This window comes from Pangasianodon hypophthalmus, chromosome 21, assembly GCF_027358585.1.
Source record: "Pangasianodon hypophthalmus isolate fPanHyp1 chromosome 21, fPanHyp1.pri, whole genome shotgun sequence".
Taxonomy (NCBI): domain Eukaryota; kingdom Metazoa; phylum Chordata; class Actinopteri; order Siluriformes; family Pangasiidae; genus Pangasianodon; species Pangasianodon hypophthalmus.
Window position 1 is genome coordinate 3116805 of NC_069730.1, and position 12994 is coordinate 3129798.

Here is a 12994-nt window from a genome sequence, read left to right on the forward strand (position 1 = left end):
GCCTATCCCAGGAACAGTGGGCATGAGGTGGGAATACACCCTGGATGGGCTTCTTGTCTATCACAGGACACCATTCACACATTCATTCACACTGAGGGGCAATGTAGCGTAGCCAATCCACCCAGTGGCATGTTTTCTTGGACATGGCCTGAAACCAGAGGAAACCCACACAGACACAGACAGAACATGTGCAATTCCACACAAACGGTAACCCAAGCTTAGGATCGAACCTGGGACCCTGGAGCTGTAAAACAGTGGTACCTGCTGCACTGATGTGCCACACTTTGCTGAATCCTTATTCACCAAATGTACAGAATGCAAAGATAATCAGCCCAAGTGCACACAACATATAGCCATCAGTACACATCATGCACTTTTACTTAGAATACATAACTCTATAAAGCAAAGCGTGCAATCAACCAATGCAAACGTAGCAAGAAAGTCTATGTAAAGGCTGATTTACACTGTATGATTTTCACCACAAAAATGCTATCACTGACAAAAAAACCCCAAAAAATTAAATTATAAATGAATTCCTTGGCTTGTAAAAAATCAACTGCATTGTAACCAAAAAACAATGTCTAAAAAAATGCATGTTTAGATGCATGTCTAAAAAAAAATCACAAATAGCAGAAAGCCATAATATTATTGCATCATGAGATTATCGTGAGAAAATCATATTCGTATAATCTCACTAGCAGCACATGTCAACATAACTGACATTGCACAGTCTGTTACAGGATTTAGCCAAGATACTATTGCCATCATCTCCTACAAAGGGACACACAATAAAATGAGACTGCTGATATCAGTAAAGTAAAGCAATGTTCGTCCCCTTAACTCAACTAAGTTCTCAATTCTACAATTCTACAGCTGTGAAAACACTTACAAGTTCACAAAGGAGAGAAGAAGGGAGAACAAAACTAAAGACAAGAGAGCATTTCATTGAAAACTCACCAACCCAACATCCAGGCTCATGTCAAATTTGTTGTAGAGGTGTATCTTTGGTAGGTATCATGGTAGTGTTGGTGTGTTGCATCTCAACGGTTCAATTCTGTGCTCTTGTTACTGTTTAAGGTTCTGCCGGTGATCATGTCCATGTTTCTGGGGACTCTGGTTTCCTCTCACTTCCTGAACACATAACACTAAATTGCTGCTCTCAATTGCCCCTAGGTGTGACTCTGAGTCTGTGTGATGCCTTGCAGTGGACTGGCAGCCCATCCCATTTGTTCTGCTTTGTACCCAGTGTTTCCAAGACATCAAGGCTCCAAAATCCAGGAATCAATAACTTGTCCTGGCCAATGAATGACCCAACAAATGTATGATTGTAGATTGTAGAATGTAGATTACTGAAGGTATCATGAAGCAAGAGTTATATTTTATTTTTGCTGGCACTTTTATGTTCCAAAATCTAAAACCATCTAACGTACCAGGGTGATATTATGACTGAGTATCCTAGGGATCTTCTTGGGTACTTTGGATAGCTAAGGAATGTTAAAGGCAGATAGAGCCGCTTTTGTGATTTCTATTTTTTTTTAAGTGTTTCAAGTCTGCAATGCTTTCCCGGCCTCATGCCGCGTTTCCTCCAAATACCAAACACGGTAAACAGAAAAGTTACCCTTTTGTTCAAAATTAACAACAATAAACTTACAGTTCTGTCATTCGTACTTTAACTGTCTGCTTAGTCTATCTACTTTAACTTTCTCCTCCAAAAGATGATAAATAATCCATCTTGTTCACATTTATTACGCCCGTGACTGTATTGCACATCAATCACTGCTGATGACGTGTTACACTGAAAAGTATAAGCCAAAATGGAAATCAAAGCTAGGGGGCGTGTCACTCTGTAATCACTGCATGAATGACTGCATGAATCTACAGTCTGGGCTAGAAAGAAATCATCCCCAGCCTCACTTCTCACATACCATTCTGTGTGTATTTCTTACAACATTTGGTGGTCCTGTTGCATTTGCTTTTGGAAAAGTCCAAAATAATCTTTTGCTAACAGCAAATAATATTCTGAAAACCTTATTTATCTTTGAAAGACGGGGGATTAGCCATGCAAGCTCATGTATACCAGTCGTCCGTGCAACTCATTTATGTGGGCGATAATGGAGTATCACTGTCCCAAAGCATTATTTGCTAATGTGATCTGATGAGATTAAAAGCAAGCCATTTGTCTGCATCAATGCTTAACACCAGTTCAAAGCACAAACACGATTCAGAGTTTTATTTCTTTCTTTAAAGCAGTTTGGGAAAAACAGAAGAAAAAGATGGAATTTAGGCAGTTTAGAGTCTTTGTCCTACCTGTGGAAAAATCAAGCTTACTCTGACCAGCTACCAGTTTTCCGAAACACAGACTGATCTGATCGAACTGGTAGACCATCTTTGCCAGCTGGTAGAAAGGAAACATTTTCTGAATCGCTTTTACTAATGCTATTTTTAAGAATAAAAATAATTGAAAAACTCAGAAAACCTCAAAAAAGATGTTGCTCAGTCTAGTCAAGTAATTAGGAAGCTGGAAAAATAATTTACTGGTTGCTAAAGATGGTCCAGATTTTAAAGATTGTTGTACTAGGTACAAGGCTGATGTTGCTAACAAATAAGATAAGTTTTCATCACACACTCACCTTAAACCACGTGGAGTTGTTCAGTATTTCAGACAGGCTTGTTGATGTGGTTTCTGATACTGTATGAAACACTGTTATGTATAAAAATAGACAAAAGGATTTTGCAGAGTTAGGAGCAGTTTTGAATCTGAATGTCTGCCTTCAGAAATCAGACTCAAGGCAGGGTTTAAAATGTCGAGTAGTATACTACAAGTGGTTCGGATGATTATATGGTTCACACTGGATTTGTGTATTCATTCAGAAAAGTTACTTACAAGCTAAATCTGCAATTTTAGAAAATGGTTCCTGTGTAAAAAGTGTTACTAAGCTAAATGATGTGTGTGAGGTGAGTGTGTGATGATTCAGACATTGCCCAAAACTAAAAACAAAGCTTCTAAACTTGAATCACTTGTTAACTACGTTAGCCTTGTACCTCCAGCAAAACTAATGAGGCAGACTTCACACGCTGAAACATGTTTTTTTTTTTGCTCATCAACTACTGTCACAGTAGGGAACAACTGTTTACATTTCATATTTGTACAAAGTAAAATAGTCATTGTCACACACTTTGATGAAATTCTCAGGTTTCAAGAGGATATATGTTGCAGTGCCAGAATAAGCAATACGTTGACCACAAGATTTAAATATGTCTCTAAATATAGTGTATAAGCACTTACAGTGGGCATGTGTTCATTTTCTTATAAGTGAAAGATACAATGCAAAGTGTAAAGACCAACACACACTCTGGGTTGGACACATAGCTTAACATTTATCTGCTTTATTTTACTCAAATGTGCACTCACTAACAAAGGATCACAAATCTACAGGCATTCCTCATAGTGAATAATGAATAATAAATAAATAAATAAATAATGGAAACAATGAGCCTACAGCAGGCCCCATAGTGTGAGTGTGTGAGTGTGGGTGTCCACTAGAGCGCACTCTCTCTCTCTCCACCACCAGCTGCCTTACATAACCACGACCTTGTATTTGTACACTAAGTAATGCCTCTGACCTACAGTGACCTGAATAACTGCCTCTGGCCTACAAACTGTTTTTCATCCTTCCCAACCCTCCAGATCATCAAACGCTCAGTGCTTCATTTATTGCTCAATGCTTTGTAAAAGACACTTTTCATAAATACCTTGAAAGGGACATGGATGCGAATATGACTAACTTCTGACTAACAAGTAAACATGTAAGTGGTGGATGCTGTTAATCATAGTGCACTGTTCTCCAGATGAAATTCAATCGGAGCCCCAGCACAGTGATACGCTTTACTTAAAATATGTATAAGTTCACAATGTGCAGTGAAACAATGAGTCAGCAGTGTGGAGGTTAACTACTTGGATCACAATGCCATCTGCTGGTTACACTGCTGCCTGTAGGTTCTTTCCTTCGTTCCTGTTGAGGATGTTAGGAATAAAACACTCCATGGCGTGCTGTTAAGGGAAACTAATCAACCACAGGGTGATGTAATGAAGCTGAGTTACTGTTACCACCATGAAGTTCAGTATTTCCCAATAACAACATATACGGAACTGTTAATTCCTCTTATACCACAGCAATTTGCAAACAATTAATTTTTTTTTTAATTAAAGGACAACACATTATATTTTTTTATCCTTTATAGTTACATTTAATGTTGTGGAAAGTCTGCGAAACAAGTTCGTTCCTGTTCTTACTTACATTATAACAACTATAAATGGTCATTTTGTCATTAGCTTATCTTTTTTCTCTCTCTGGAAGGTAATTAAACAAAAAGAAATGCCATGTTTGAAAACTTAAAGTTACAGCTTTACCATTGACTGAAACTGGAGACTCCTTATATAAATGTCAAATAAACATCTCATGACAGGAAACTTCACCATATCAATTATTTTTACATTTATTATTTGACTTAGATGATGTAGCATGTCAATCATTCAAATCCCTGTGTCAGCTGTTGCTATGGAAACCATAACTTATGAGTGCATTAACATAAACCATGTGATTTCCTTTAAAACTGGAACTATTGTCAGAGCTGCTGCTATGAGAAAAATATTCATCAATCAGAATTATGAACACAATTGTGCTGCAGTGTAAGAATGCACAAGTTCTGCAGTATAAGAATTATAATTTTTTTTAATAACACCTCATCTTTACTCTTACACCTATGTTAGTAAGAGGAAGTATGTACAATCTGGCAACCACCTCCTGTATCGTGCATGAGAAAAGAGGGATTCTGATCACAGTGATTCTTTCTGCTTGTATAGGAGCTCTGAGTGGATGAAGCTCATTATTCTGATGCTTTCACACAGCATAAGATGGGATTTACTTTAACTGACAGACACGGCTTGCTTCTCTTTTTACTGCAGTTAGGTAAGAATGAATAATTTGGACTATAATGTGGAAATCATACTGTTCATTTCATCTGAACATAATGAAACAAATTACTTATATTTTATTCATTTGCCAGCATGAAGAGTTTCCATACTGTAGGTTATCATTGTACAGACTTCATACTAACTGTAGACATGATGTTCATTACAGAGACATGATTCAGACATCCTTGAGATTTTCATGTCCAAGAATACTAAGAATTCTTTATCTGACCAAACATATTCTGAGTTTATAATGAAAATGGATGTGTGGTAATTAAAAAATAATGTTTAAAACAATGGTAAAACAGTGGTATGGTCTACACTGCATAAAATGATATTAACAAATAAAAATATTTTATATATTGATGAATCTATGTAACCTTTATCAATATGAGATCAATACACTTATTTCTAGACTTTTGTTCCCTCGGTTCAAGCTCGCACTGTTCTATTAATTAGCAGATACCTACTAATTTCAAATGTTTATTTCAAGAAAGCAACAGACCAGATTATTTGAAGCTTGAGATTACAATAAAGTGTCTACAAATGAGCTTAGTAATCTTATATGTGATTTATCGTCATCCCCTAATTAGAAATATTAGATAAAATCTTCTATATTTGGGATATTTTTGTATGTATACAATTCATTCTCATATGATTCATTCTTCTACCATGCAGTTTCTTATACAAAGATCAGTAGAAATAATCTTTTATTTCAGCGTCTTTGCTTCGAGCAGTGAGCTCTGCAGGGGCATGTGAGACCGTGTTTAAGGGTTTCTCAGACTGCTTGCTCAGCCTTGGAGAAAATATGGTGAACTATCCTCAGGACCTGGACGACCTGGAAAACCTGCACACTGTCTGCTCGTAAGTGCAAGTTAGCCTTTTAACATAGGCTCTTATAACATTATTTTAAAACTTATGAGAGCATTTTAATCCTTACAAGATTTTAGTTACAGTCGCACATGTATTTTAAAGAACATTTTTTCTATAGTGACGAATAAACTCTATTACTAAACTCTTTCAAAAAACTTAACTAGACCGAAAAAGGCACATAAGCCCTGGTAGTATGCTCAGGGTTCTTGACCTGTTGGAAGGTGAACCTCTGCAACCATGTCTCAAGATTGCAGACTATAAAAGGCTTTCTTCTATGAATGCCATGTATTTGGCATGAACTATCTTTCTCTCAACTCTGAACAGTTTACTAGGCTTAGCTGATTCCCACAAGTAACTCTATAACATGATGTAAAACTACCATGCTTCATAGTAGGGATGGTGGTCTCAGGGTGATGAGTAGTGTTGGGATTCCACCAAATTTTAGCATTTTGTGCCAAGGCCAAAAGTTCTATTTTGGTCTGATCAGACCAGAGAACCTTTTCCCTCATGTTTCCAACATGGGGTTTCATATGGCTTTTTCCATATCTCTCCAGCAGAGACAAAATAACCTGGACAAAGTTGTCCAGAAAGCCATTATTTAAAAAAAGCCATGTTAAATCTCATGCTGGAGACTCAGAAGGAAAAAGTTCTCTGGTTCAATTAAACCAAAACTGAACATTTTGGACTTTTGGCATAAACCCATCATTTACTAACAGCTTCAGAACACCATGCCCACAGTGAAGCATGGTGGTGGTAGCATCATGTAGTGGGGATGCTGTACCAGGACAAAGTAGCTTGGACAACGTCCTGTGAACAAATTCTCATCTGAGCTCCTATTCCAAAGTTATGTGTAGATTCGTGCCATTTCAGTTTCAGGTTGTAACACTACAAAATGTGGATACAGTAACAGTACAAACTGATACAGTATTCCTGTGGAGCCTAATTCTAAAACAACCCATGTTTCCCCATGATGGAAATGATAAATGGAAATAATTTGTGATTGTTCAAGAAACTGATTGTATTACATTTTTCATTTCACAGATACTGGAGCGATTTTCTCTCGTGCACCTCTGCTGCAGTTGCAGATTGCCAAGACGAAGCAGTGGAGCTTTGGGAAAAACTCAAAGTGTCATCCGGGAGTCTGAACTACCAGGGAAGTCTGTTTCAACTGTGCTCTAAAGATAATGGAGCATCAGTACTGGGTTTTACACTGGAACTTACAGTTTGGGCCATGACTCTCTCCAGACTGGTGGTGTGGGTCATTTTTGAATGAAAACACCACCATGGTTAGGAAAGAAATGCAAAATAGATTGTAATATACTGGATGATGTCATTCTTTAGCACTGTTAAACCTGAAACTCAAGCCATATATGTCCATATTGCTATAGCATTTTTGTAAAATTGAATTTTAAATAAAAACAAATTATTGTTTTTATTTAAAAAATGCAAATCTCATGTAATTGCAGAAAACTCTGGATTGGTGATATTTCATAAACATCAAGATGCTCAAGATGCTCATTGTATCTCTTTTGTGAAATGATTTTGATTAGAATTAGGACTAGGGCTACACATTAATACAAAAATCTCAGGAAGAATTTTGCATTTTAACCTACCTTTTTATATAAAACCTTTAAACAGCTTATACAAATGCGCTGAATTCTTCAATCTGATTGGTTAAAAGGTGTTAATTAATTTTCTATAAGAGCAGCTGCAAATCACACATTTATATTAATGCCCCCATTCTAATATGTTATCGTTTTTATAGCAACAACCTATACAGGGACTTGTATGGCAAATGCTTCACATAAGATTAATAATAAATGGATTAAAAAATGAGTTGTTAACAAAGAAAAATGTAAAATGATTGATATGGTAAGGTTTTTGGAAGGAGTCTCCAGTGTCAGTGCTTTGTAACAGTCAGTACGTTTTCTGCTTTGTGGTTTCTTGAAGAGAGAGACAAAGGAGAAGCTGGTGAGGGAATGACTGTTTATAGGTGCTATAATGTAAGTGATAACATTATCACTAATTACTAACTTGCTTTCCTGAGTCACATTAAATGCAACTCTAAACGGATAAAAGTATGATGTGTCATTCTTTCAATAATAAAAAAATTATCAATCATTCTCTTAAAGGAAAACGATCAACTTTAAGGTGGGAACAGTAATTCACTAGCTTCAACACACCACCCCATCATTGATTATTTTCCTATAACAGCATACCGTGTCATGTTTTAAATTTTCTTCCTGAAAGAGAGAGCGGGCTAAGCCCCTCTCGCCCATTTATACCGTCTGCCCTGCTTGTTTGGGAGATATCCTTTGAAAAACATTGATTTTCATTCTGATTCTTGCTCATGAAGCCTTCATTTGGATCTGGTAAAAAAGCTCTAAACACACAAATCTTCTCTAATCTATCTCTGGAGAAACAGAATGTATATGAAGGTACCAGCTGGGAGCTTTAAAGCCACTTGAAGCGGAAATTCACAATGACCCAGACGTCTCTGTATTTATAAACCATTTCACATGCGGCTCGGGTTCAAGGACTGCACACTGGTATGCGAGTTTTGTAGAAAAAAATTCTCAGACATTTCCATCAGTCTGCTCCTGCTTTATAGAATGCCAACTCAGCCTTGGTCTGTCTGTGCTGCGGAAATAAGACTCGACTGCTCATCTCTGAGATGTTCACATTGTATTTTGGGATTGACATAATCAGCCATCATTGTGTTATTAACAGAGCAGATGAAGTGGCTCTCCTGAAACAGTTCATGTGATTCGGATTTTTCTGATGAATGTTTGATTTTTCTTTGTAATAGATGAGAGACATAGTTAGATGTATATGCAGGTTTACACAGGCAGAGGTGATAAATCTAGTCATCCTGTACTAGCAGACAGTACATTCTCTGTCCTCCATCCCCAGGACCTCCTTGACTCTGCACGGTTCCACTATAATGTTTTCCATCTGGTTCACATAAACCACTGACACCAGGACAACACAGATGCAATAACACACACACAGTCACACAACAGTTGTGAAAATTTATTATTTTCAATCACATAACTTAAACTATTAGACCTGTGGATGTATTTTGTAAAATATACAGTATGTACCGTATATCTCTGAGCACTAAGCTATATAATACAACAGACTTCACTGTTTTCGTCCTTCAGATTTACCCTGAATTAAACACTAAACCCTTTCCTTTTAGATTATGTTCAACAAGCAAAGTCACAACCAAAGATTCAAACTCTAAGAACCTGTGGTCTTGCACAAATTTCTCATGAACAAACATGACTTCAGATCAAAACAAGCATGACAGATGACGGTTAATCTCGTCTCTCACTGTCTATACCATAGTACTGTTATTTAATATTCTATAATAGCAAATCACGGATTAATTATTAATGCACTAGTTGTAGTATGTTATCTTTTCTATAGTAGCAGCTCAATCACGGGACTTGTATGGCGGATGCTCCACATAAACAGATTCCGCATAAGAAGTTTTCTGTGAACAAGATGTTTATTTAACATTTTTGGAAGGAGTCTCCAGTGTCAGTGCTTTACAGTAGTCAGGTGTATAGTTTCCCTGAGACATGCCTGCTATAATGTAAGTGAAACCGGGAACATTCCCCAACATTAAATGCAACTATGAAGGGAAAAAAGTACATGGCATATGAATTAGTCTCTAAATAGGCCAGATTATTTCCTTAAGTGTGGCCCAGGCAAGAGTCTGAGATATCCAGTGATAGTTCTGCACATGTGCATACATCTGATGGTTGTGATTACGACATTAAGACCCCATCTGCCAAAGTAGGCCGTGAGCCGCACTCCTGGGATTCCCAGATTTCCCTTCAGAACAAGGGAACACACTGATCTAGGCATGAAGCCAAGTGGATAGGGTGATCATCATCATCATCATCATCATCATCATCTTCATTATCACTGTCATTATAATCAGCATCAGCATTCTTAGTAACATCTTCTTCTGCTTGTCTTTCTCTCTCTTAGCGACGTCTTAATATAAATATCATAATATGACACTTTCCACAATAAAATATTAAGCTCCCTTCTGATCAAGTACTTCTTACTGTACAAAAATCTCTCCCCGACATCATTTGCTGCCATCTGTTGGTTACACAATACTCTACAATTCCCGGGAGAGATGTACACAGTTTGAAAGAATTTCCTGTTTCTGTATATCAGGGGTGTCCAAACTTTTTTCAGTAGGGGCCAGATTAGACCTCATTAAAATACCCAAGAGCCTATATATAGTCATAAATACTGTAAGTCTACTACAGTATATTGGAGCTGAAATTAAATAATGAATGAATAATGCAGACTTTCAGCTTTCAGGGACCAGAAGTAATTGAACAAACTAACGTAATCCTAAATTATGTGTCATAAACTGTCACTTTTGTTAAGGACTTTTTCAAGAATTCATGAAAGAATTCACACCCTTTCTCACTGTTAACTTTTTTTTTTGTCTGTAGCCATGACTAAATATCCATCCATCCATCCAGCCATCCATTTTCCATACTGCTTAATCTACACAGGGTCACTGGGAGCCTGAGGCCTATCCTTGGGGACTTGGGGCACAAGGCCGGGGACACCCTGGACGGGGTGCCAGCCCATCACAGGGCACAATCACACACACATACACACATTCACACACCCATTCACACACTATGGACAATTTGGAAATGCCAATCAGCGTAAAACGCATGTCTTTGGACTGGGGGAGGAAACTTGAGTACCCAGAGGAAACCCCCAAAGCACAGGGACAACATGCAAACTCCACGCACACAGGGTGGAGGCGGGAATCGAAGCCCAAGTCTTTGTGCACTTAGATCTGAGATCATTTCAGATTTCTGAGATAATTATGGTGCTCATGGTCTATTGGAGAAGTTATTCTCAAATTTGTCAAGACATTATTTGAAGACTATTCCCCGAAGCCTCAGCAATCATGGGCAGCAAATGAGTCAAACAATGCCAGGGAGATTGTGTCTGGCTGAAGGAGAGCAGTTAATATTAAAAACCCCGCAACAGCTGGACCTTTGTTCTTTATCTAACTCAGCCTTTTACAACTTAATCTCCTTAACAGAATGAAGATTTCACTCCACGGCGTGAATCTGTTGTTGATCTTCAGGAAAATATTCCTCACAGACATTTAAATTTCCCTCTTTCATGCATATAAATCACCATCAATTATTACTATTCTTCTGAGTTAATACTTCAGATTTTAACAGTCCAACAAAATAAATTTACAAGTTTCTCTTTAAATTCTAATTAAAATGAGAATCAAGACCCAGACCACTTTATAAGATTTGCAATGTTGCTTGCAGTGTTTATTAATAATTTCTCTTCTTCTTCTTGTTCTTCTTCTTGTTCTTCTTATTGTTGTTGTTTTGGTTGTTATAGAGCATCTTCAGGATTTCCTGAAAGGGAAGTACAGAAGTCAGAAATGACTTTTTAACTTTTTTTTATCCCTGTGTAAACTGTGACGTGATGATACATTTAATACAAAATATTGTTGTGTATCTCATATCTCATAACTGAATATCAGCACATGTTCAGTTTTCATTAAAGATCCTCACCGGCTTGTGACCAGCTTCCCTCGCCTTCAAGAGAGCATCCATTTCATCCACCTACAAACACACACATGAGGAATGAGGGATTGGTGGGTGGGGTTTTGTTTCCAGATGGCTAAAGCTAATTCATCATTTCAATGTCAAACATTTTTAAGAATCAGACATGAAAGTCTTGGTATATTGCTTGCATGTGCATATTGGGACAATTTGCATACAATTGGTGTGTGTGTGTGTGTATGTGTATGTGTGTGTGTGTATGTGTGTGTGCTCACCCTGGCACGCAGGAGCTCAGGATCTCCGATCATGTTCATGATTTCAAAGTTGTTCTCGCCCTCCAAAAGCATCCAGGTGATCTTATTAGCCAGAGTCGGGTGGATTTTTTCGACCAGCGGTAACATATAATCATCTGCAGAGAGAGAGAGAGAGAGAGAGAGAGAGAGGTGTGTGAGAGAGGGAGAGAGCACCAGGCACCAGACACTTTCTACGCACTCATTCAATCATTGAGTAACAAAAGCAAGAGGAGTTGAAAGCAGGTGCTTCAGTCTACACAAGGAAACACTTCCCAAACCGTAATGGAGAAGTCGAAAAAGTGGATTAAAACGCTGAGCTGCAGAGCAGGAGTGTATATGAGCCATATGTATGTGTGTGTTTGTGCGTGAATGTGAAACTCACGCGCCATCTGGATCTGGTCGTCTATCGGAGCGGACTCCAACATGTAGATAGTCAGCTGTTTCCCAGCTGGTGGAGATGTGGGTACATCCTGGGAACAAAGGATATTATTATTATTATTATTATTATTATTATTATTAATATTCAAAACTATAATCACACAATTAGATTAGTACCTTTACTCATTTACACAATATATTGTGATATTAAGCATGCAGAATATTGTTATTGTTTGTGTGTGTGTGCGTGTGTGTGTGTGTGCTGCTCTGTGTTTTGTTCTTACTGTTGTGTCCTTGTCTTGTTGCACTTCATCCACAAATGCCACAGATGTAGAAGGCACACCATCTGTATCTGGAGCTTGAGTTGTAGCTGGAACCTCATCTGCAGCTGGAACTACTACTGGAACACTATCTACAGCTGGAACGGTCTCGACAGCTGGGACACTGTCTACTGATGGAACTGTCTCGACAGCTGGGACATTGTCTACTGATGGAACGGTCTCGACAGCTGGGACATTGTGTACTGATGGAACTGTCTCGACAGCTGGGACATTGTCTACTGATGGAACTGTCTCAACAGCTGGGACATTGTCTACTGATGGAACGGTCTCGACAGCTGGGACATTGTCTACTGATGGAACTGTCTCAACAGCTGGGACACTTTCTACTGATGGAACTGTCTCGACAGCTGGGACATTGTCTACTGATGGAACTGTCTCAACAGCTGGAACATTGTGTACTGATGGAACTGTCTCGACAGCTGGGACATTGTCTACTGATGGAAATGTCTCAACAGGTGGGACATTGTCTACAGCTGGAACCGTCTCGACAGCTGGGACACTTTCTACTGATGGAACTATCTCGACAGCTGAGACACTGTCTACAGCTGGAACTGTCTC

At 38.2% G+C, this 12994-nt stretch overlaps 2 protein-coding genes across 2 annotated transcripts in view; one reads left to right on the forward strand and one right to left on the reverse strand.

Annotated features, from left to right (window-relative positions):
- The window catches only part of rreb1b (ras responsive element binding protein 1b), a 43922-nt gene extending 42733 nt beyond the window's left edge, over positions 1–1189 (reverse strand). Inside the window, exon 1 of the mRNA XM_034314896.2 lies at positions 958–1189. The gene's annotated coding sequence lies outside the window, so the exon portion shown is untranslated. The remainder of the gene's footprint in view (positions 1–957) is intronic.
- Positions 1190–4848: 3659 nt separating this feature from the next.
- Positions 4849–7900, forward strand: nrn1b (neuritin 1b). The gene is made up of 3 exons (XM_026941475.3): positions 4849–4970; positions 5692–5836; positions 6887–7900. The coding sequence occupies exons 1-3, from the start codon at positions 4916–4918 to the stop codon at positions 7116–7118; spliced, it is 432 nt and encodes a 143-aa protein (XP_026797276.1). The 5' UTR covers positions 4849–4915; the 3' UTR covers positions 7119–7900.
- The last annotated feature ends 5094 nt before the right edge of the window (positions 7901–12994 follow it).